General features: G+C 40.7%; 1 protein-coding gene across 7 annotated transcripts in view; it reads left to right on the top strand.

The window, feature by feature from the left end:
* The window catches only part of CDC123 (cell division cycle 123), a 350,374-nt gene that overhangs the window by 310,735 nt on the left and 13,463 nt on the right, over positions 1-26,176 (top strand). For 6 of the 7 annotated variants that reach the window (XM_067468869.1, XM_067468873.1, XM_067468872.1 and 3 more), the window contains 5 exons: positions 4,445-4,493; positions 5,530-5,605; positions 7,157-7,279; positions 10,431-10,459; positions 19,573-19,701. In XM_067468869.1, coding sequence (XP_067324970.1) covers positions 4,445-4,493; positions 5,530-5,605; positions 7,157-7,279; positions 10,431-10,459; positions 19,573-19,701 — 406 coding nt within the window. Of the gene's footprint in view, positions 1-4,444; positions 4,494-5,529; positions 5,606-7,156; positions 7,280-10,430; positions 10,460-13,174; positions 15,817-19,572; positions 19,702-26,176 lie in introns of those variants that run through there. The other variant, XM_067468871.1, reaches the window with a different exon arrangement.

Below are 26,176 nucleotides of genomic sequence, written 5' to 3'. Positions count from 1 at the left end.
GAAGGAAAGTGCTGAGTGAGTGAAAATTGGGTACATTTGTTTATTCCATTAATTGAACATGTTTATAGTTTTTTATTAAACAGGAGGGAGAAAAACCTTAAGGCTCTGTTAATGGGGAAAGTTCTATAAATTTAACAGCTCCAAAGAAGCAGAAAGCTAATAGAAAACTGATGGTGATAATGTCACCTTACTGGACTACCTAATTCATTGCAAAAAGGAGAGGAGTGGAAATGAACAAATACACTCTTTTTTCTTCCATTGCTACTGGATTGTTGGTTATATTGTGCATTGCTACTGAATTAAATTAACAGAAGAAAATATTCAATGCTAATTACAAAATTGCCGCACTGAAGAAAAAGATAGCTATATGGAAAAGCATCAAGAATAAGGATCTGACATGTTTCTCGTGGACTTCAAACTTTTTAGAAGAAAATAATGTAACAATGAATGAATCGTTCCCAGAAATGATAAAAGAACACCTTAACAATTTGCTTCAAAATTTGAATTCATATTTCCCAAGGGAAACTCAGGAATCAATTTGAAAGAATTCTGAGTGGATTGTAGATCCATTTTCAGTGACTTCAAACCCAGCAGCCCTCACTGTGACAGAATATGAGTTCCTTATAGACATGGTTTCAGACAGCCGCTGTTAGTCATCATTTAAAAGCAGACCACTTCCCAAATTTTGGGCTCAGTTAGGGGAGGATCTTTCAGTGTTCTGATGTTGTGCTGAAGAGGTGTTGAAATGGAATGTTCTTAGGCTTTTCAGTTCAAAATGCTCAGAAGCTTTATGAACAGAAATGATCAAGAAAGAGCTTCAATCAAAATTAAAATGTACGATATTAAAAAGTTGTATTCAAGGTGGATGAGGAAAGGTTTTTTTCTTGTTCTGCTGCTTGCTTTGTATGAAGGATTTTTTAGGTGACAAACCAGGTATCTTTAGTTTGTGCTTCAATTAGCAGCCAGAAGATGGCAATAGCAAGCTGGCATAGAAAGGAGGTGGGGTTTTTTTGTTTGTTTTTTATCTGTCTTACTGAAGGTATTATCTGTTAATCAGGAGTTCCGCACAGCTTTTTAAAAAAAAACAAAACAGTTTTTTGGGGGGAGTTGTTTTTGGTTAACAGTTCAAATATAGTTTTGTCTGCCTTTTTCTGCTTGAAATTTTGCAAATCATTTTATAGTCCCTGAGTCTGAAGGCATATGTTATAGCAGTTTTGCTGATGTTGAGTATGTCTGGGTTTTGAACTGCTTAATGGCTCCTAATTTTAAGAGTTTTTTTAAACGGATGAATTGAGGTGTTGTTAGTTAAGTTTAGTTAGGCAATCCCTCGTTGTCCGAGTAGGATAATCCTCCAGGGTGGGTCCGTAGGTGACTATGGAGCCCTATTCTTGATCATTCCAAAGTTCATTTTTCTTTTTTGGCCGCAGGGTGGTGATCTCACTGGATGCGGCAGTCCAGTCAGGGATAAGAGAGGCAGACTATGTTTAGGGCAACCTTTCTAGCCCCTTCTCCATGTGGGGTGAGCAGAGTGGATCCTCAAAAGGGCTGCTCAGTCATGGATACAGCTGCCGAACTACTCAACTGCCTCGGACCTTGAGGTAGAATGACTGAGTGCGTATTCACCGCCCATGTGCCAGTCTGTGACTAGGGCTTCCAGATTTCACAGTCCTGCCCCCATCGCCACTCGCTGACCGCCATGGGACTTTGGTTGTTTTTTTTCCCCTTGGAAGATGCCTGTGCGTGAATTTTTTTAATGTGTGGAGGTCAGTGCACACTGATAAACACGCAGTCTTCACAGAGTGAGGTTCCTCCGGTGGCATAGTTTACCAAGATGACCGTGGCTTCTCAATCTATTGCAGCCTTCTTCCGCCTTCACAGTAGTTGTAACATGTACCATGTTATCCTCCACCTGCTCCACCGTTGAGGTCTTTGGGTCTTCGGGCTGTGCTTGGTCTGGAACCTCCCCCACGGCCACTCCTGGGAGTGCACGACTCCAGTCATTGTGCCTGCAGGTTCATTGGAACACGCAAGCCCCCTCACCACGACAAGGTGACAGTCCATCAACGGGGAGGTGTGATCCTAAATGGAGGGCATAGGTTCTCCATTGCTGATTTGTATTGTTTATTTTCCCAACCCAAACTAATGTCTGTCTGTGAAGGCATTTTATGTTAAGTCGAAAAAATATCACCCTCTCTTTTAATGCTAATCCATGCTTTGTTGTTGTTGAGGCCAGAACAGGGATGCTGAAAAAAGGACAGTAACTCAAAGGATCCTGGATATTGAAGCCACTATGTCAAACACAGGATCCTTGATGTGGTTAGGGTGCTTTAAACATAATTTCCAGGGGGCGCCGTACCTAAAAGCTGATATACCAAGACATCTAAGAACCGCTTTTACCAGGACAAGATTTGAACAAATTGAATCCATGGAGAGACACGGCAAATTCAATCATATCCCATATGAAGAAAGACTATGTATCTGTCGTGCCTCTGAAGTCAAAAATCTGAACCACACTTTACATAGAATCATAGAATCATAGAATCATAGAATCAAAGAGTTGGAAGAGACCTCATGGGCCATCCAGTCCAACCCCCTGCCAAGAAGCAGGAATATTGCATTCAAATCACCCCTGACAGATGGCCATCCAGCCTCTGTTTAAAAGCTTCCAAAGAAGGAGCCTCCACCACACTCCGGGGCAGAGAGTTCCACTGCTGAACGGCTCTCACAGTCAGGAAGTTCTTCCTAATGTTCAGATGGAATCTCTGCATCACTGCAATCTATATGATTGCATCACTGCAATCTATATGAAAAAGAAAGGAAACAATACTTATGGCCTTTTATTTGTAATAAAACAAGTTGGGATATAGCGGCCAAAACTTCATTTTTGTTGGCTGGTTATAACCCCATTCTGACAACAAAAATTGCCCTTTATTTGTTTAAAGCTGCTAAAAGGAGATTGGAGTACATAGATCAGATTGGGGTGCAGTGTAGGGGAGACGAGGATAGTTGATGCATATATCTATGGCTACCTGCATATTTGTATTTTATTTTAAGAGAACTAGATGTATGTCGCATGTTGTGTCTGCACTGTCTGTTTTTGATAAGGCCAACTGGCTAATCAATAAAAATTGTTGTTGTTGTTGAGTGATGAGCCTCTTGCATTGAATTTTCCATACCTACCTGATAGTGAATCTTTTTGAACTTTCTGAGGTTTATTTGTGCCTAAAAGACTACAGACCTCACAACCTCCGAGGATGATTGCCATAGATGCAGGCAAAACATGCCTCTATGACATGGTCATATAGTCCGGAAAAAACCTACAACAACCCAGACTACACAATTGCTCTATGTTTGAAAAGATGTCACACTGAGGAAGGGACAAGCATGTTTTCTGCTGCTCTGGAACAGAGCTTCTAAAACTTTTTCTACTTGACCCCACTTCTGCCTGAGACATTTTTAGGTGGCCCCGAAGTATGTAGGCATATAAAACAGGTATACACATCCAACACTTACAAATAATTAATCATTAAGAACTTTAATTTAATACAGTTGTACATATAAATTTACCATTTATTAATGATTAAAGTAAATTTGCATACTAATAAGATGGATGTGCTTGTTTATTTTTACATAAAGATTAAATCTTAGTGGAATATTTGAATACTGCAGAACATAGAGCATGTTCAACTTTTTTGAGGTGATCACTACTTTGATTTTATAATTATCAGTGTTGATAATGCTGTTTCACATAAATAAGGAGTACAAAAGGGCAGATGTATGTTTAGGGTTATTTCAGAAATTGTTGGAAATTCTGTTTTAAACCCAAGCCAAAATTCATTTGAATGTTTAATGCCATCAAGCAAAATAAGCAATTGCTAGACTTGCTAAACAAAGCAGGCTGGTTTTCCCTTTTTATGAAGTAGAGCTAAACATTTCCTGCAGACTTCATTGGAAACACTCCACAGTATTGCTAATAGATTCGTGTAAATGGATAAAACAGCCACTGGTTGCATTCAGAAATCTTTTACAGTTGCCAAATTGTGGCCCCCTTTTTAGTAATGTGAACCCTTTATGGGGTTGCAGTCTACAGTTTAAGAAGCTTTCTCTAGAGACTAAAACATGAAGCAGTGGATTCAAGCTGCCAGAAAAGAGATCCCACCTAAACATTTGGAAGAAGGTCCTGATGGTAAGAGCTGTTCAGCATTGGAATATGCTGCCTTGGAGCATAGTGGAATTGTCTTATTTTTGATGGATTTTAGTGGAGTTTCTGGTAAATGGATTTACTGTACAATTACTGTGTGGCTCACCATTTTTCATATCTTGGCTTTCTTAGTTAATGTTTTACAGAATTGCATCAGTGAGAATTTTTCATATTAGTTGCCCATGCTACTTGCCTTAAAAATAAACAAATGGGGAAAATTAATACAGATGCTTTCTCTTGCAGCTTTATCCATTGTGATGATGATTCTCCTGACCCCAGTTTTGAATATGAGGTAAGAGTCATGTTGAACTTGGACACGAGTCTCACTTTGGCAACAAATCTTCTGCTTCTCCACTTTAAAGCCCTCTATGTCATCCAGAAAGCCCTTCTAGAGGGTTTTCAATCCTGCTGGAGTAAGTTTTGGGAGTACCCAGAGAGGCTGCAAATACGTTTTCCAGCAGAACAATGCCTTTGGGTCCTAGCCAAAAGCTTTGCTTTTATGTTCACTTTCTTTTACTCTAAATAGCGCTATTGATATCTAGCGCTCCATTACATAAACACAAAGGACTACTTAAACATCATTTGAATTTGCCTTGAATAAGCTCTCCCTGATTACCGTAAATAATCAGGGAGAAGAGCCTGAACAATCAAATGGGGTTTTTTGGCAAACATTTTGTGAGTTTTTAACAGTGCATAACATATTTTCTCTCATTTTGTACTGCATGTCATGTGAAAGTGTTTGACTGTTTAAGTGGTCACTGCTGTCCATCTAAATAGCAGCTACTGCTGTTGCTGGGGGACAGGGTGACTGGCATGATAGGCCACAGGCATTGTGTATGAACTTCTAGAACAGTGGTTCTCAACCTGGGGTCCCCAGATGTTTTGGGCCTACAACTCCCAGAAATCCTGTCCAGTTTACCAGCTGTTAGGATTTCTGGGAGTTGTAGGCCAAAAATATCTGGGGACCCCAGGTTGAGAACCACTGTTATAGAACAATCTGGTTGAGCAGTGTTGAAACAGGGTACTGGATAAAATGGATATCAAGAGAATAGAACACCACCACCCCGCCAGGCAGGTCTTATTCTTAAGAAGGCTAGAAAAACATTTTTCACACAGAAGAGTGACATTATCACTCACATAGCGTTTCAGCAACTTGGCTAGTTTGCAGAGTTAATTATATGAACTAATACAGGTTCCTCTTTGTTTCCAGCAAACATTTTTTCAAAAACTATAATATCAACTACTGCTGATATTATAAATGTGTGCTTTTATGCAAATTGATAGTTATCTGGTTTCTTTCATCCCCCAATTTTGTTTTGTTCCAATAGCTTGTACTCCGAAAATGGTGTGAATTGATTCCTGGGGCAGAATTCAGATGTTTTGTGAAGGAAAATAAACTTATAGGTGAGATTATTAATGGTGGTTTCTAAGGTTTGTTTTTTATGAGTTTCTACAGTAAGCATCTTGATTTTCAAATTCAAGATTATATAACATGCTATAGCCAGTATCCCTTTGGCTTTCTTACTTTTGTCACAGTATTTCTATTGGGTGCTCAACAATAGTTCCTCTTCATCCTGGAAGAAAGTGACTAGCGGAGTACCAAAGGGTTCGGTCCTGTGTCCAATACTGTTCAACACCTTTATTAATGACTTGGATGAAGGTTTAGACAGCATGTATAAAGATCCAACCACTATACCACCAAATTATAAAGAATCACACCGCTGCTCCTTCAAATTATAATGATGACACCACTCCTACAGACTAGCTCACCAAATTATAGAGGGAGTATGGTTGTTAATAAACCAACTGTCTATTTAACAATTAGAAACCACTGGAACTGAGAGACTTAAAAATGATTCTTTAAAAGGTTTCCGCTGCCACCATATTACTACTGAACAGGCTGAGGTACTATTGAGAGGTTGTTCAGTAGCACACTATGTCACTAAGGGGGTTCCGTGAGGCTGGTAAAAACTGTCTCAAATAACACTTTTACCACAAAGGTATTCACACTGAGGCTGGTATAAGTTGGTAAAAATAACAAGAACTTTTATTGAACAGACTTGGATATTTCAGATACAAATGCTTGATGGTTTCAGTAAAAATCTGACATACAAAGCTTGTGGCAAATTTTGAGAAGAGATCTTGAAAATTTCTGGGTTTCAAGTCTTAAAAGTTACAACACAGAAAATTACTTCAGGAAATGATTCTCTGAAAGTAATTCCCACGAAAAAAAACCCCTTAGGAATCTAACCAAAACCGGAACTAGCCTTCCTTAAGGAAAAGAACAGACCACTAACGGGGTGCTGCTCCCCACAGTATTCTAGCTATATTTCTACTATAACTATCCTGAATAATAAACCAAAGACTGACCCAAAGTCCTTCCTCAGAACCCTAAACTGCTCTCACTAACACCCTTTCCAAGTTTGCAACTCTCAACTCCAAACTGGCAATCTGAAAACTCAAGCCTCAGTTTAAAAGTCACTTTTTTTCCTTAAGATCACTTAGGCTCCGCCCCCATTGTTCTAACTAATCCTAGCGGTCTAACTTTCCCTCCAAGACTAGAACCTAACCTAAGATGGCGTCTCCCTTCTCCAAAATGGATGCAGTGACTTTGCCAGGCCCTCTCTCTTAGGCCTAAGCTAGCTTGCCAAGGTAAGGGATTCATTACAGCATGCTTATCAAGTTTGCAGATTATAACAAATTAGGAGGGATAGCCAATACTCCAGAGCACAGGATCAAAACTGAAAATGACCTTAACAGATTAGAGAGCTGGGCCAAAACTAACAAAATTAATTTCAACAAGGACAAAGCTATGGTCAAAGATGAAATAAACAGTTTCTTATGAAAAATGATTGCAGAGAAAATGTTTCAGATGACTTTCTTATTTTGAACAGTTTCACACTCCAATGAAATCTTGCACTACCTATAGATGACTTGATATAATTTCCCTAACAGGTATTTCACAGCGGGACTACACCCAATACTATGAATACATCTCTAAACAGAAAGAAGAAATCTGCAGATGTGTTCAGGAGTTCTTCAAGAAACATATACAGTATACATTTTTTGATGAGGATTGTAAGTATCTTTCTAACATGAAGGAATTGATTTTAACCTTGTCTTTCTCCTGTCAATAAAATAAATAAAGTTTCTGTAAACAACAAAATTAAAAAATTGAAATAATTTTCATATAGTTAAGAACTTCTTAACATATATATAAAGTGTGGGAGTTCTCGGGTTGATCAGATGTGTTGGTTACTGACCTTATCCTGATGTTGCTGCTATAGCAACATAACCCTTTGGTTTGCCTTTTGAAACACTGTAGGTGCTGCTTGCATATTCTGTGTATAAGCAGAATTGCATTCCTGAGGGCTTCCAGGAATGGAGTTCCACTTATAGACAAGGTGGTGGGGAAACTACACCTTGTTTTTGGAGAAAAAGTTGCCTTTTTGTAACGTCCATTGATTCAGACAGTACAGCTGTGGCAGGCGAGCGAAAGAACTAAAACAAAACTGAGAGAGGCCTATGGCTTACTTGTCACCTGTTTTTCACTTAGTGTGGTTATATTCATGCACAGATAAAAATGGACCAATTCCATTACAACTTCCAAAGGTTTGCTGCTCATCTTACTTTGCCTAGCGAAGGAATAGAAAAATAGGTGTTTCCCCCCATATTGGCTGAAAAATGCTTTGTATATGCCATCTTTGATCTGTACACAAGAGTGTTCAGAGTAACAATGACTTTTTTCACACTGTAGATTATGGAAATTGTCAAAATATTTATGATACTATCATAAATTTGCTCTTCGCCTTGATTGACCTATAAAACACCCAGAGGTATTAGATCAGTGGTTCTCAACCTGGGGTCCCCAGATGTTTTTGGACTACAACTCCCAGAAATCCTAACAGCTGGTAAACTAGCTGGGATTTCTGGGAGTTGTAGGCCAAAAACATCTGGGGACCCCAGGTTGAGAACCACTGTATTAAATCATCTGAAATATAGTCAGAGGAAAATTATGTTTCCATCTAACAGTAATGTCATGGATGATATTAGAGAAAAGGGTCTGAACTTGCTTAAATAGGATTTTTCAGACACTCAAAAAGGTTAATAATATGACCTTGTAGTTTGAGAACACAGTATTCTTGGAGATTTTCATTGAACTTTTGAAGGTAAAGCAAGCAAAGTTTATTGATTAGTCCATTGACCGTATCAACATTAAAAACAAAAACAGAAACATGCACAAATAGACAATAATCACTATCCTAAGACTCCCATAATAGTGAACTAACATACATTCAAACTTGATTACGTTAAAAGATAATTTAAAATATCATCATTAAAAAGCCAAGGTAAAATTTCACACCACAAAAATTAAAAACAAACTTTTGAACTTTTGAAGGTAAAGAATGATCAATCCCCTGAGGGAATTTCTTTTAGGGGCCTATCCTATTTTGACAACAAAGGAAAGGAAGCCCTTATTCCACAATGCACTTCACGAGTTAGTGATCAAAAGATCATAAATTCATTGGGCTAAATGCAAAGAGAAAGAGAAAGCATGCTTACATCTAATTGAAAGGATGTGAGGGTTTATAGTCTAGCTTTATCCCCTTCATGTTAATTGGAATAAAAAGACATATTAATTTTTAAAGTTGAACAGTTTTCCAGTCGTAAGGCAAAAGTCCTATCCCCAATTTAATTCAAAATATATTCCTGATATGGCTGTGCAAAGTTTTGGAGGTCTGTTTCATATTTCGGAGAAGTGTATGATTTGTTAACATAAATCTCCAAATTACTAATTGAAACAGGATCCCTCCGAAGCAGTATGAAACAAAACAGAAGCCTCCGAAGCATTTCAGAGAGATTAATAAAGATTTTTTGTTTCATTATGTTTCAAACTATTTTTTAAATGTAACATACTTTGTAATTGTCTGGGGTGGGGAGAGACGGATGTGATTGACAACGGTTTCTGCATGCTGTTGTTTTCCCTTTCTCAACCAATCACATAGATTTCTGCAAAGCTAGCCTCCTCCCCTCAACTTAAGGTAGTTTTTAAAAATATTTTTTAATGAAAAAAACTTTTAAAATTCCTAAAAACCAGTAGATGAACTAATATTTCTGAAACTTTGCAGGATTGATGTCCTGCTTATGCAGAAGGCTAAACGGAGAGCTGTACAAACACAACGAGGACCAAGTATCAAAAGCACAATAATCCCAGTTAAACAGCTCAGGGGAAAATCTCAGGGGCTCACATGTCTTTACACTAATGCACAGAGCATGGGAAATAAACAAGACAAACTCCAACATTTAGCACAACACCACAAATATGATATCATAGGCATCACTGAAACCTGGTGTGATGACTCCTATCGCTGGAATGTAGACATCGAGGGCTATAACCTCTTTCACAGAAACCGAACAAAGGGGAGAGGAGGCGGAGTAGCCTTATATGTCAAAGACTGTTATGCTGCAGAAGAGATGCAAGACAGCAATCCGGGAAACCAGCTTGAAAGCATCTGGATAAGAATCAAGGGAACTGGGACTCAAAAAGATATCATTGTAGCCGTCTACTACAGACCTCCAAGCCAGGAGGAAGAACTTGATGAAGTCTTCTGCCAACAGTTGACAAAACAGGCACAGAGAAGAGATGTAGTAGTCATGGGCGATTTCAACTATCCCGATATTTGCTGGAAAACAAACTCGGCCAAGAGTACAAGGTCCAACAATTTCCTCGCTTGCCTTGCAGACAATTTCATGGTCCAGAAGGTAGAAGAGGCAACAAGGGGGTTGGCTACTCTTGATCTCATTCTAACAAATGCGGAGGACCTGATCGATTCCAAAAAATGGATTTGCAAATTCAGGGATTTCAAAATAATTTCAAAATAATCCAATATCCAAAACACCTTTGGTTCCAAATATTACAGACAAGGGTTGAGAAACAAATCAACAAAAGCCCTATGTGTGATATACTTGGGATCACTGTTGGAAATGCTAGACAAGGTAGACCTTGTCTTCTTCAGTCCAAAGTTATTCTTTGTTCAGGCACAGCACCATAACATTAGGAAACAAAGCTAGAACATGCACACTTCCTCCTTGTTCCAGGGCATCTTACTTTATTATCCTTATATCACATAAAAGTCCAACATCTGTTTCTGTATTAATCTTTTAATTTGTTCTCTCAGCACAATTTGTTCTCTTAACCTCAAACGCCCCTCTCTCTTTTTCTTTCCAGTTGTGTTTGATGTCTACAGAGACAGTGTGGTAAGAAAAAGCTTTTATTTGTAAAAGTTGTCTTATTCTTTTCTGTTATGGCCAAATGCTGATATTTCCTAATTGACTGAAGGGGGATATATATGTTGGAAGTAGGTGTTTTGGACTTTCAAACATGAGGCTTAAATTATGTCCTATAAGTTAAGCTTTCAACATTTAGGACTCACACATAATAGAAAATGGCGTGGTGTATGATTTCAGACTGCAACAATTAGAGGAGAAAGGTCTATTTCTGTGTTCTGTACCTTCCAGCTATCCCAATTTAGCAGGGTCAGTCCTGATTAATTGTCTGTTGTGTCACTTTCTCAGTTACTTTAAGTGTGCTGGAGGAGATGATGTACATTTGTGACATCAGCAAAAAAAAAATCTAGGCCAGCTGTCAACGTAATATACAGATATTTATTCCTTCTATATACGGATATTTATTCCTTCTATCTTCAGCCTAAAATGACTCAATTCCAGGAAAGTTTTTAATTTTTTTTATTAATTTCTTCATACAGATGACAAAACAATACAATATGAACCTAGCCATCTAAAAGTTAATATCAAAAACTGTTTACAATTTTTATGGCTAGGATACAGGTTCCAATTGTGCTTCCCTTTGCCGTATATCTTGATTATTTACCCCTTTAAATCCCCCACCCCACCCACCCAACCTTACCACCCTCTTCCCACCCACCCCCATCTGGGTTTACTTAAGTCAGTTCATTGATTTAATTGTCTGGAAGGCCTGATTTAAAGTTCCGTACCTATCTTTTCCTTCCGCTTTGTCCGTTAAGCAAGACCATTTCCTATACCAATCTTGTCTTGACTGAATATTCAAATATTTATTTTTCTTTTCATAGATGAAGTCACTAATTAAATATTCAGAGAGATAAGACCATCAGGTTGTCAAGTCCCACCTTGTTTTATCTTTCCAACCTCTGACGATTGTGGCATGTATAGCGGCTATCATAAATTTCAATATATCTGACCATTCATTGTTCCCTTCCTTTACCTCTATATTGAGGGAAATAAATTGAGCTTTATTCCAAAGTAGTTTTTGCTCTAATATTTCCTATATTACTTCTCTAACAGTATTATATTTTTGTATTTCAGAGTAGTCCCACCACATGTGTGAAAAAGTACCAATCTCCCCGCATTTAGGCCAGCATTTGTTAGATGTGTTTTTCATAATGTGATCCAATTGAGAGGGGGTCCTATACTATTTTGAAATTATTTTCTTTTGAGTTTCTTTGATTCTTAGATGTTTATTTGGGGGGGGGGATTATCGGGTTGGGGGGGAGGGGGGAATTTCAGGAAAGTTTACAGTAGGGATTCTGTTGGAAATGTAAATGGTGATAACCAAAAGGAACCAAAAAGATGAAATCATCACCTCCCCCTCCCAAAAAAAAGAATGAAATATAGGCTCTTACTGGCCTGGTTAATAGCTGTCTAATGCATGCTTTGCATTCCTTCTCAGTGTGCTTCTTTCATCTAATAGTCTGTTTCTGAAATCATTGCAATGATTCTAGTACTGTAATATTAATCTATCCAAGCTGGGCCGGTTATTCCTAGCCTTGGGTGCCCACCACTCTCACCTTGCCCTGTGCCCCCTGCTTATACTCCTCCCTGATTTAGGGGAGGACAAATTCCTTTTACAATCTGTTCCTTTAATTGCTCAGTCTCAACACCAGTCAGAATCAGGTTTAACAAAGTAAGAAGTAGTTCAACTTTATTTTCATAACATACAAATTTGAGACTTCATCACAGGACTTTCTAAATATTTCATGTTGGTGAACACTTTTTAGACCTGGATTGTTTTGAGAGTTTTTCTAGCAAACTGGAGGTTTAAACCAAGCCCTTATGAGAGATATGGACACATATATAAACTGTAATAAAATATACAAGGACTCAACATACATCATGAAAATCTTTCATTGATATCTGTTAAAATATATGATCTGGTGCTTATTTTGCATAGATTCGGAAGTTTCTTGTTATGTTCATACACACCTATACACTGCAATGGAAACACTAACGTGTCACAACACACAGTTTGGAAAACTTTGCTTCATCAGGTTCCAGTATTTAGATCCAGGCATGTCATAATAATATTTGAACTGAGTTATGTCCCACCTCTTCCCTCACTCAATTCAGATACCCAATATACATTCACTTCCCTCCAACTTCTAGAACTGACTCTTGTCAGCTGTCTTTCCCCAACTGTCCTTCTCTAGCTGTTATCAAAAAATCCCCTTCTTTAATGTATATCAAAGGACATGATTTAAGAGTGGGGTGGCATATATTTAGTATGAGAAAATTAAAACAGAGAAGATTTTTGGAAACCCTTTCATAAGGGCAGCATTAATAAAAATTTGGAGTAAATATAAAAAGAGATTGTATACCAAAACACCCTTATAGGTATCGCCATTAGAAGCAGAGAAGACTATTAGAAGCAGAGAAGACTACATTTAAAAACCCATTCTTAATGTGAACTGCACATTTTTGTATAGTGACTTACCAATCCAGTTCTAGTGCTTGATAAGAAACAGGCAACCACCTGATATTATCAGAGATGTGCAGAATAGCGTATCTCAGATTTAGTAGCATTCTAATTTTATTTTTCATCACAAGTCTCTAAAATACAGTTATCCAGACTCTACGACATCCTCATAATTAAGAGCAGAATCACAGCTTTGGAAATATACTTTTTAAATATTATAGCTCCTAGAATCTCAGCAAGACCACTGGAATTACAGCAAGATGTTCATAACTATGGATTCCATATCTACACTTTCACTTACCTGTGACCAGGGGGAAAATTATCTGGAACTTGCTATATGCTCAGGTGACTACAAACAAACAGAGCATTTTTACATATATAGATAGATGTCTAGATAGATATATATGAATATAGATATATAGGGCTTGTAAATATTACAGGGGGAAATGCACACACAAATATATAGAGACATGTTTACATGTGAATATAGATATATAGGGCTTGCAAATATTGTAGGGGAAATGCACAGACACACATACACACACATATATAGAGAGATGTCTAGATACTAGATATAAACATAGATATATAGGGCTTGCAAATATTGCAGGAGGGAAATGCACATATATAGAGAGAGGATTTGCAAACCGTTTAGGGAGAAATTCATATGTGAAATTAGTATACATAATTATAGGTCTATATATAGCTCTGCGTTGTTTATATAGGTATTGAATGTTTGCCTGTTACTATGTTGGAAGTCAGCCTGAGTCCCCATGGGGAGAAAGGGGGGACACAAATGAAGTTGTTATTATTGTTAATCTTATTGTTGATACCATATTGTTTTTGTTGACCTTACTTTTCCACTTACAGAGCTAGTTTACTGCTTTTCTTTGAAATATGGCTAATATTCAAAAACATTTAACCTACTGATGCCTCAATTTATGTGATTGTATTTATATCTATTGTTATTTTGAAATTTACCAGTAGCTGCTGCATTTCTCACCCTAGGCTTATACTCAAGTGAATAAGTTTTCCCAATTTTTTTGTGGTAAAATTAGGTGCCTCAGCTTATATTTGGGTCGGCTTATACTTGAGTATATACGGTATCTATTTTATATCAGCCCATTGGGCAGAAAGCAACATTTTGTATCAGTCTCCTGAGAATTTGTCAGGTAACAGTGGTCAACGTGGTCTCTGGTCAAGTGGACAGAACAGAAGAACAGCTTGCCTCAGGGGAGCGTGCTTGCTCCATCCATGTTCAACATTTACACAAATGACCAGCCACTGCCAGAAGGGACAGAGAGCTTCATATATGCTGATGATCATGCCATTACTGCTCAAGCAGGGAGCTTTGAGATGGATGAACAGAAGCTCTCCGAAGCTCTAAGTCAGTGGTTCTCAACCTTTCTAAAGCCGTGACCCCTAAATACGGTTTGTCATGTTGTGGTGACCCCCAACCATAAAATTATTTTCATTCCTACTTATTTTATTATTACCTTACCACATTTGTACCCCACCCTTCACAACCCTGAGGGGGACTCATAGCAGCTTCACACATTGGCAACAATTCAATGACGTAAAAATTTTATTTATTTATTTCAACATTTGTACCCCATCCTTCTTGTCCCCTGCATACAGTTGAGAAAGATTTACATTAAAAACCAAAGAATTTTTTTAAAAATCTAAAAACAATTACATCAATTACTAAAATCACACAATCCATAATTGTAATGTTGCTACTGTTATGAATCGCGGTGTAAATACCTGATATGCAGGATGTATTTTCATTGTTACAAATGGAACGTAATTAAAGCATAGTGACTGATCACAAAACAATATGTTTGGGGGAGTATAGACAACAGATGATGGGATTTGCAGTATTTTGACTGATTCAGCTCTGATATCCACAGACAACAGAGACCTTCACGAATTACAGACCTGGACCAAACTTGGCACAAATTACCCCCATGACCATCAGAAAAGACTGGAAGGGTTCAGGGAGAAGATGTGATTTGGGGGAGATGTAGTTCACCTACATACAGAGAGCACCGTGAACCCAAACAACTATGGATCTGGACCAAACTTGGGGGAAACAGACCTTGACATTTGGGAACTGCTGGAATTTATAGTTCACCTGCAACCAAAGAGCATTCTGAACTCCCACCATAATGGAATTGAACTAAACTTGGCATAGAGAACTCCCATGACCAACTGAAAATACTGGAAGGCTGTGGGGGAAACAGACCTTGACATTTGGGAATTGCTGAGATTTATAGTTCACCTGCAACCAAAGAGCATTCTGAACTCCCACCATAATGGAATTGAACCAAACTTGGCATAGAGAACTCCCATGACCAACTGAAAATAGTGGAAGGCTGTGGGGGAAACAGACCTTGACATTTGGGAACTGCTGGGATTTATAGTTCACCTGCAACCAAAGAGCAGGCACAGAAGGCTTTTGGGTTGGCTGAGCAAGCGGGTGGATGGGCAGGGAAGGCAGGAGGAGCATCCCCTTGCCACAGCGCCTCGCTTCCTGCCTGCCTTGAGGGGCCTGGTCGCAAACGGGAGGTCAAGCAGCTTTCCACCGCTGCTTTCCACCGCTGTGTTTGCAGACCCGAGCCTTCACGCTGCAGCCATTGCCCGGGGGAGGCGCCAGCAAATGAATCGCCCACCCCCTCCGAGGGAATAGTAGCCTGGTGGAGGACACTGGAAGGCTCTCCCACGCCTCTTTGGCAGAAAAGGCCAAAGACCTTATAACACTGCAACTCCTGTCATGCCATACCACTGAACCATGGCAATGAAAAGGCCTTCTCTGGGCCCTTCCACACAGCTATATAACCCAGCACACCAAGGTGGAAAATTCCACAATATCCGTTTTGAACTGGGTTATCCGAGGCCACACTGCCATATATTCCAATTTAAAGCAGAAAATGTGGGATTTTATTCAGCTGTATGGAAAGGGCCTGGGTTATCTGAGGTCCCTTACATACAGCTGCATAGAATCCAAATTGAAGTGGATTATCTGGCAGTGTGGATTCAGATAACCCAGTGCAAAGCTGATATTGTGAGACTTCCTGCCTTGATATTCTGAGATATAGGGCTGTGTGGAAGGGCCCTTAGTGGGGTCTCCTTCTTTGGTGGTTTTTAGGCAGGGGCTGGATGGCCATCTTCCAGGCAGTGTCTTCCTACCTGGAAGAATGGGGTGGGACTGGATGGTCCTTGGGGTCTCTCCCAACTATGAATCTGTGAGTCCATAAAACAGAAAAAGGATTTTCTGCCAAGGTTCCAACGTTATTCGCTTTGTATGGCAGGAATGGGGTTGGGCTGGATAGCCCTTGAGGTTCCTCTCCCAGCTCTATGCTTATCTCAATGCAAGCTGAGAACAGTGGGGAACCCTCCTTCCTTGGTTGCTCTTCCAAAATCCAAAACATTGCCTCTTCTCCCAGGATCGTATCCCATGCACAGCCACAGAAGCCCCAAACCTCTGTGCTTCCAGCCTTCATGGCCTAGCGCCCAAGCAGCAGCAGCAACAGCCCCACACTGACATCAGGAGGGAGGGGAGGGGAGGGGGGAAAGAGGAGGAAATCTCTTAAAGGGGCAGCACAACTTGATTCCCTGGCGCTCAAAAAAAGAGCAAGGACAACAAAAGGGGAGGAGGCCAAGCCTTGCTCAGGGTGCATTCTGCTGCTGCTCTCTCTGCCCTTGGTGAAGAGCGCGAGCGAGAAAGATGAGGCCTGAATGGAGGGAGGGGACGGCCAGGCGCAGAGGCCCCAGGGAGGGAAGGGAGGGAGGAAGGGACGACGGGAGGGAAAAGAAGGAAGAAAGAGGCGGGGGGGGGGGCGCCTCCAGGGAGAGGGAGGCAGAGAAAGGTCGCAGGCGTGAAGGGGCATTTACGGAGGTGCCTCAGAGCGCCCCCTGGGCAAAAAAAGTTCCGCAACCGTTTACTCTGAGTAATGCATGAACCGCCTCTGCCTGCTCCCTGGAATTCCTCGCCGCCGGAGGAGGAGGAACCCTCCACACCGCACAGAGGGGGCGGGGCCTAGGGAAGGTATGCCACGACCCCCCCCCAAATTGCCAATCGACCCCCCGAGGGGTCGCGACCCCCAGGTTGAGAACCGCTGCTCTAGGTGCTCTTACCGCCTACTACAGTGAAAACCAGCTGATCCCTAATCCATCTAAAACACAGACATGTGCTTTTCACCTTAAGAACAGACAAGCATCCCGAGCTCTGGGAAGGAATCCCACTGGAGCATTGCAGCGCACCCAAATACCTCGGAGTCACTCTGGACCGTGCTCTGACCTACAAGAAGCACTGCCTGAATATCAAGCAAAAAGTGGGTGCTAGAAACAATATCATACGAAAGCTGACTGGCACAACCTGGGGATCACAACCAGACACAGTGAAGACATCTGCCCTTGCGCTATGCTACTCTGCTGCTGAGTATGCATGCCCAGTGTGGAACATATCTCACCACGCTAAAACAGTGGATGTGGCTCTTAATGAGACATGCTGCATTATCATGGGGTGTCTGCACCCTACACCACTGGAGAAATTACACTCCAGTGGTGTAGGGCGGTATTGCACCACCTGACATCCGCTGGGAAGTAGCAGCCTATAGTGAAAGCACCAAGGCAGTGACATCTCCAGCTTATCCCCTGTTTGGGTATCAGAGAGTTAAAAAACCCAGCACGTCAACAACTTAAATCAAGAAATAAGATCCACAGAGACATTCGCTGGAACACCTCAGCAAGCGAGAGTCCAAAAGTGGCAGGCTCAAACCCAGAACCTCAACCAATGGCTGATACCAAATGAGAGATTCCTCCCTGGGCACACAGAAAACTAGGCGACTTGGAAGGCGCTGAACAGACTGCGCTCTGGCACCACGAGATGCAAAGCCAATTTTGCTACAAAGTGGAATCCACAACATGCGTGTCTGGAGAAGAGCAAACCACTGACCATCTGCTGCAATGCAACCTGAGCCCTGCCACATGCACAATGGAGGACCTTCTTGCAGCAACACCAGAGGCACTCCAAGTGGCCAGTTACTGGTCAAAGGACATTTAATCAACTACCAAGCTTGCAAACTTTGTGTTTTGTCTGTTTGTTTGTTTTGTTAAAAAACGTAATACAACTATCTGGTTGTTCCTGACACGATAAATAAATAAATAAATAAATAGTATAAAAGAATCATATAATAATAATAATAATAATAATAATAATAATAATTATTATTATTATTATTATTATTATATGATTCTTTTATTCTGACACACTGTCCAACTCAGTTTTTGTGATTGTCTAACTCCCTATGCACCGTGACCTCATTGGTACTGACTCTCCATCTCAAGATTATAAACTCTTTCTAGTACTGAATCAGTTTATAAGTCAAATCTCCTAACAAGGCAAGATAATTAAAACCATAATTCAAAATCTTCTAACAATGTAATAAAATATATGATTGCTTCCAAGATAAATGGGCATACACAGAAGGGTGTTTAATTTTACAGTGAGGCATTCCAGGAGTTAGATGCTGTTTCAGAGGAAGGAACTGGCAAAAACAGTGTCCCTTGGCTAAGAAAATGCTACAAAATTCATTTGGTCCCCATAAGCTGACAGGTGACATGAAGGTACACATTCAGACACATGCAAACTGCACTTAAGAGAGCACTGATTTTTGTACCTTATTTAGGACAGGAAGTAACTGGCTTCTGGTCAGGCTGTATATGCCTCTTCCTCTCTTTGATCACTGTGAACTTTCAATAAGGATTAAGCATGCAAGGCACCAGTCTGTATTTGTATTTCTTAAATGAAATTAAGATTCATTTCTAACCCTAATCCTTAGTTTTAACCCATGGTGCGCACACCTCTGTAGTGGAAAACTGAGCAGCATTCCAAGTCTTCTGTCTGAAATTCCAACGTCTTGAATACTGTGGTGCAGCTGGCTGGGAGTCAGCTGCATTAAGATCACTACTGACCAAAAGGTCATGAGTTTGAAGCCAGCCCAATTTGTGTAGCTTGCTGTCGACCTTTGCAGCCCGAAAGACAGTTGCATCTGTCAAGTAGCAAATTTAAATACCGCTTATGCGGGGAGGCTAATTTACGATGCCATAAAAATCTCCAGCAAGCATGCAAAGAATGAGGAAGTACTTCATCAGTGTCACAAATGGACGGTGTAGCAACAGCTCCCCTGGTGGCCAGAATACCCTCATGAAAAAGCTGGGATGTTAAATAGCCTCTGTGTTTCTGTCTATATATGTTGTGTGTCTATGGCATTGAATGTTTGCCTTATATATGTACATTGTAATCCACCCTGAGTCCCCTGCAGGGTGAGAAGGGCAGAATATAAATACTGTAAATAAATAAATAAATAAATAAATAAAAAGTTTAATACAGGAAAAAGTGGCTTTGTGAATTTCTCTTAATAACTCCTGAGGAATGACTATAACTGACAGGTCAGGCTTTTATAGCAGGTTTTATAAGACTGTTAAGATTTAAACACATGTTAAATATAATTGCAGTTACCTAAGCCTACAGATTAGTATTCATGGTGCTGCATTAAAAAATCATTTTGTGTGTGAACAGATTATGCTTTGTTTTTATTTATATTTTCTTCTGCAGGGCAGGGTATGGTTAATTGATTTTAATCCATTTGGTGAAGTAACAGATTCCCTACTGTTCACGTGGGAGGAGCTCATGTCTGGAAACAGTTTGAAAGATGGCCAGGATGAAGGTGCAGCCATGGAACTGGTAAGAAGAAAACATTAGAAAATAATGCTTTCTTTAATATGGTAGAATCACACTTAAGCGTCTGGAGAGGCCCTGCTCGCGCTCCCGCCTCCTTCGCAGGCGTGAAGGTGGGGACGAGAGAGAGGGCCTTCTAGGTGGTGGCCCCCGACTCTGGAACTCCCCAAGGACATCAGGCATGCCCCAACATTGGCAGTCTTTAGGAGGAGCTTGAAAACGTGGCTATTCCAGTGTGCCTTCCCAGAATAAGGAAAATTCCCAGCAATATGTCCTCAGAATGCACTTTACTACTGGTTTAAGATTGACTGCGCTCCCTCATCTCTTTTAAAACCCTATACCAGATATATCCTACCTTGTTCATGCCCAGCATTTATTTTTTTAAATTTTAAACTATTACATTTGGCCCGGCCATAGGTTTTAAATTCTTGTTTTTACTGTTTATTGGTTATTGTTTATATGTGATTTATATTCATTGTATTTTATTGTTTTTGTTTATTGCTTTTGTTTCTATTGATGTGTTGTTGGGCTTGGCCTCATGTAAGCCACTCCGAGTCCCTTGGGGAGATGGTGGCGGGGTATAAATTAAAAGTTTTATTATTATTATTGGCTTCTAAAGGGTTAACATGTCTGCACTTTAAGATACATTTTATGTTTTCCAAATATCCACTAAATTAATTAAGTCTTCTTAGACAAAATCTTTCCATTAACATCTAATTATAGAGATAATGAATGTTACAGGGCAAAGTCCATATTCTGCTAAATATCCCACTTTTTCTCCAAGAGGAAAATGGCTTGCATAAATTTTGGTTTTTTTACTCTGTCCTTACACAACTATTTTATATGGCGCTGCCATATAAAATCTAGATTATCTGTATTGTACTGGATTATATGGCAGTATAGATTCACATCATCAAAGCAGATAATGTAGATTATATGTTTTGATAATATGGATGATATAGCAGCCATAGGTCCAACCAAGAGAAATTGAGTGGCAGTGGCCACAAATCACCCCGTGAGGCCCCTTCTACACTGACATATAATCCAGATTATCAGATTAACTGGATTATATGAGCGTACACTGCCATATAATCCAGTTCAAAGCAGATTTTTTTTGTCGTGTCAGGAGCTGCAAATCATTTCTGGGAAACTGCAAGTCGTTTCTGGTGTGAGATAATTGGCCATCTGCAAGGACGTTGCCCAGGGGACACCAGGATGTTTTGATCTCTTACTTGTGGGAGGCTTCTCTCATGTCCCCGCATGAGGAACTGGAGCTGACAGAGGGAGCTCATCTGCACTCTTCCCGGATTCAAATCTGCGACCTGTGCGTCTTCAGTCCTGCTGGCACAGGGATTTAACCCTCTGCGCCACCAGGGGCTCCTGTTGAGGCTGGCCAATCAGAAACCATATGCAAATTTTATTTCCCCTCTCAGCCACTTGTGAGTGTTGGAATGTTGAGGCTGGCCAATCAGAGACCTTATCCAAATTGTACCACATTGGCAGCCAATCAGAAAGCTGCCACATACACCTACGTCCGCCGCACACATACATACATACAAACACTGTTATTATATATCTGGGTTTTATCTGGCAGTGTAGAATGGGCCTGAGTTTCATGATTCAGTGGGTTTGAATCTAAATTTCCTAAGTCCCAGTTTAAAACTTTAACCACTACGCATCCATAGTGGTTAAAGAATGACTCTTTAAAGTTATTTTCAGTGAGAATTTATTATGTGTAAGAGACATGTGACCAGGACATTCCACAGCATTTTTCTCTGGCATTGCCATATCTGTGTGCATGTTGGAGCTGGTTGGAGTCGAGGTGTGTGGAAACACCTCATCATCATGCGCACACACACACACAAAGTTTCCTCACAAATGAAGATGAACAAAATCTTTGCCACAAGCTGAAATTGTAAAAGTTTGCTGCAGCTGAAATTAAATGGGTCCTTCGTTTTTCTCTCCTGGTTTTGTAGTTAGACAGCAGGAGTAATGAGGAAGGATCTTTCCTGTACTCGTTTACTCGCCTCTTGAATATATATACTAGAATTCTATACTGCAGTGAGTTGACAGGAAAATGGAAAATGGTAAGGCAAGATTGATTTGAAGGAGGCCTTCAGAATTACAGCTTTGCTTTCTTTCGTCACCCATAACGTTCTTGCACTCTGGGCACATACATTGTTCTTGAAGAGTAATGAACCACTCAGTTCATGTTACTCCAATTCATGAATTTTCACTTGTACACTTAACAGTTTCATTTCTTCCTGTTTGCTTCATGATGATGGATGGTCTTCCACCATGTAACTGATTATCTGCTTCATTTGTAATGCTGTGAGCATGTACAGTTGAAGTAGAGGACTGCTAGAAGCTCCCAGGCCAAATCTGGCTCCCTTTAGAGTATTCGCCCTCCATCAGTGAGACTTTGCCAATCAAAGGGCATTAGAGACTGTGGAAGCAGTTTGGTAATAAAACCTGAGCTGCTGACTACCTTGAATTGTTCCAGCCTCAGAATAATATATATATATATATAAATGCTCTTTGCATAATGAGTACCTTAAAAACAAAAGAACCAATTAACGAAATCACACCAAATTTGGCAACAAAACGTCTCACAACACAAGGAGTGACCATCACTCAAAAATTATGATTTTGTCATTTGGGAGTTGTAGTTCACCTACAATCAAAGAGCATTCTGAACTCTATCAACGATGGAATTGAACCAAATTTGGCACGCAGAACTCCCATGACCAATAGAAAATACTGGAAATCTTTGGTGGGCATTGACCTTGAGCTTGGGAGTTGTAGTTCACCCACATCCAGAGAGCACTCTGTACTTAAACAATGATGGTTCTGGACCAAACTTGGCACAAGCACTCAATACACCCAAATACGAACACAGATGGATTTTCGGGGAAATAGACCTTGGCATTTGGGAATTGTAGTCACTGGGATTCACAGTTCACCTACAATCAAAGAGCATTCAGAACCACACAAACGTCAGAATCAGGGCAAACTTCCCACATAGAATCCCCATGACAAACAGAAAATACTTAAGGCCATCCAATCCAACTCCCTTCATCAGGGAAAAAAAACGTTGTCAAAGTCCTCCTGACAAAGAGCCATCCAGCTATAGAGATAGATAGATAGATAGATAGATAGATAGATAGATATGATTCACAGAGAGAGATAGTATCATAGATTTGAAAGGGACCATTAAAGAAGTACAATGATATCTTGCATGTTCTAGGGTGGGCAAACCAGACACTCTCCACATCAACACTGACAAAGAAAAAGTAAGAAATACTGTTTACCCACAAGCATAAAGAAATTACATATATTAGAAACCAACACTTTCTCATTATTTTATTTTTCTTATCAACAGACTGGACCACAGCAACGTGTGGCCGGGGACAGCTAGTCCTCCATAAAATGTGATTGTTAACTAGGATTTACTTAAAAATTAACTGCTTTGTTTGAGAGGCGGAGCTCTCTGTGTTTAAAAATTAACTGCTTTGTTTGAGAGGCGGAGCTCTCTGTGTTTAAAAATTAACTGCTTTGTTTGAGAGGCGGGGCTTCCTGTTTTGCTTCCTGGTTACCCTATATAAACCAGGGTCTGAAGTCAAGGGGCAGCTGGGCTTCCACAGAAGTTGAGGAAGCAGAATCCATTTTGTTCCCTTCTGCTTCAGGATAAGCTTTGTCTTAGAGGGCACTAGGAATCTGAGTGAGTGAGTGTTTAAAAATTAACTGCTTTGTTTGAGAGGTGGAGCTCTCTGTGTTTAAAAATTAACTGCTTTGTTTGAGAGGCGGAGCTCTCTGTGTTTAAAAATTAACTGCTTTGTTTGAGAGGCGGAGCTCTCTGTGTTTAAAAATTAACTGCTTTGTTTGAGAGGCGGGGCTTCCTGTTCTGCTTCATACACTCAGTAACCTACACTTTCACCTCTGCATACAGACAACAACATAAAACACACACCAAGAGGAGGTCATTAGCAACCCCCAGATGGAACAAACACGAAATCTTCCAGTCTCATGCACAAGCTGTGGCATGTTCAGCTTTTTCACACGGCAATTACTCAATTATATTTGCCCCAAGTGTAAACAGATCACTCACATGGAACACAGGATCCGACAACTCGAGGACCGTATTAAGACCCTTAAGGGCATTCAGGAACTCGAGCTGTTCTTAGACACCACACAGCATGCTGTCCTAGACACGCAGCCCATATCACATCAACATTATGGGGAGGCTCAAGAGAACATCACCTCAGATGTGGACAACCCTCAGGCTTGGAGGAATGTCACCCTTAGAAAGAGACATAGGACCCGGAAGCCTCCTCAGAATACTTCTTCTCAGCTGCAGTTACACAATAGATTCCAAATTCTCACACAGCTATCACTTGACCAAGAAACACAACACATTCAGGAAGACCAGAATGGCTTAGATACTGATCAGTGGCTCGTCCTTGACCAGTGTGAGGGGTATAGCCCTGTTTGGGACAACACTTCACAACATTCACACTTACACAATCATGCAGGTGTACCATCCCCAACCATAGACCAGGTGCAACAGGAACACATACAGGAGAACGCTAGGCTCTTGGATGAATCTCAATGGATTGTCCTTGATGAATGCACTGGGGGTGTCGAGGAGGAGGACAACACTTTACACCTACACAATTCACACCAACAGGATCACTTTTCTGGGGACCTACACACTACAATACACAAAAGGGGCCCTGCCAATCCTGAAAGTAAACAGGTCTTGGTAGTAGGCGACTCCCTCCTTAGAGGAACGGAAGCCGTCATTTCCAGACCGGATGGGATGGCTCGAGAAATATGCTGCCTACCGGGGGCAAAAATACACTATATCACTCAGAGGCTCACCAGGCTCCTCAAGCCCCATCACCGTCCTCCCCTCATGTTGATTCATGTAGGAACCAATGATACTGCTAGGCATACTGTTCAAAAGATCACAAATGATTTTCGAGCTCTAGGAACAAAGCTAAAGCAATGTAATGTACAGGTGGTCTTTTCATCCCTCCTCCCAGTCATAAAACATGGTCCTACAAGGGCCAGAAAAATAGTACAGGTCAATGACTGGCTTAGAAAATGGTGTCAGGAGGAACGCTTTGGCTTCCTTGACCATGGCCTGCTGTTCCAGGAGGATGGCTTACTGGCAAGGGATGGGGTGCATCTCACACAAGTAGGAAAACACCTTTTTGCTCACAGACTCGCAAACCTCATTAGGCGCACTTTAAACTAGGCCCACTGGGGGAGGGGGACAACAGCCTTGCAAACACTACTTTACCCACAATGTCAGGGAACCACCAGAAGGCTAATCGGAGGGCTGCACAAACACAAAAAGGACCAAGTACCGGAAGCACAATAATCCCAATTAAACAGCTCAGGGGAAGATCTAAGGGGCTCACATGTCTTTACACTAATGCACAGAGCATGGGAAATAAACATGACGAACTCCAACTTTTAGCACAACACCACAAATATGATATCATAGGCATCACTGAAACCTGGTGGGATGACTCCTATCACTGGAATGTAGACATCAAGGGCTATAACCTCTTTCACCGAACAAAGGGGAGAGAAGGCGGAATAGCCTTATATGTCAAAAACTCTTATGCTGCAGAAGAAATGCATGACAGCAATCCGGGAAACCAGCTTGAAAGCTTCTGGGTAAGAATCAAGGGAGCAGGGACTCAAAAAGATCTTGTTGTAGGAATCTACTACAGACCTCCAAGCCAGGAGGAAGAACTTGATGAAGTCTTCTGCCAACAGTTGACCAAACAGGCACAGAGAAGAGATGTAGTAGTCATGGGCGATTTCAACTATCCCCATTTTTGCTGGAAGACAAACTCGGCCAAGAGTACAAAGTCCAACAAATTCCTCGCTTGCCTTGCAGACAATTTCATGGTCCAGAAGGTAGAAGAGGCAACAATGGGATTGGCTACTCTTGATCTCATCCTAACAAATGCGGAGGACCTGATAGATGCGGTTGAAGTGGTAGGATCCTTAGGGGCAAGTGACCATGTGCTCCTGCAATTTGAGGTACAAAGAAAGGTCGAAACTAAGACAAGTCAAACCCGCATTTTGGACTTTAGGAGAGCTGATTTCCAAAAAATGAAGGAAACACTGAGCAGCATTTTGTGGACACAGATACTAAAAGACAAGGGGGTTACGGATGGATGGGAGTTTCTCAAGAGTGAAATACTCAAGGCGCAGTTGCAAACCATGCCAACAAAAAGAAAAAATAGGACAAGTGCAAAGAAGCCAGAATGGATGTCCAAAGAACTTCTAACTGTGCTGAGACACAAAAGAGACATGCACAAGAAGTGGAAAAAGGGAGAAATCACCAAAGAAGAATTCAAACAAATAGCCAACACCTGTAGGGAAAAGGTCCGCAAAGCTAAAGCACAAAACGAGCTCAGGCTTGCCAGGGACATTAAAAACAATAAAAAGGGATTCTTTT

This window comes from Anolis sagrei, chromosome 5, assembly GCF_037176765.1.
Source record: "Anolis sagrei isolate rAnoSag1 chromosome 5, rAnoSag1.mat, whole genome shotgun sequence".
NCBI classification, from domain to species: Eukaryota; Metazoa; Chordata; class Lepidosauria; order Squamata; family Dactyloidae; genus Anolis; species Anolis sagrei.
The sequence above is the reverse complement of the archived record's forward strand: the minus strand, read 5'-3'. Positions and strand labels throughout refer to the sequence as shown.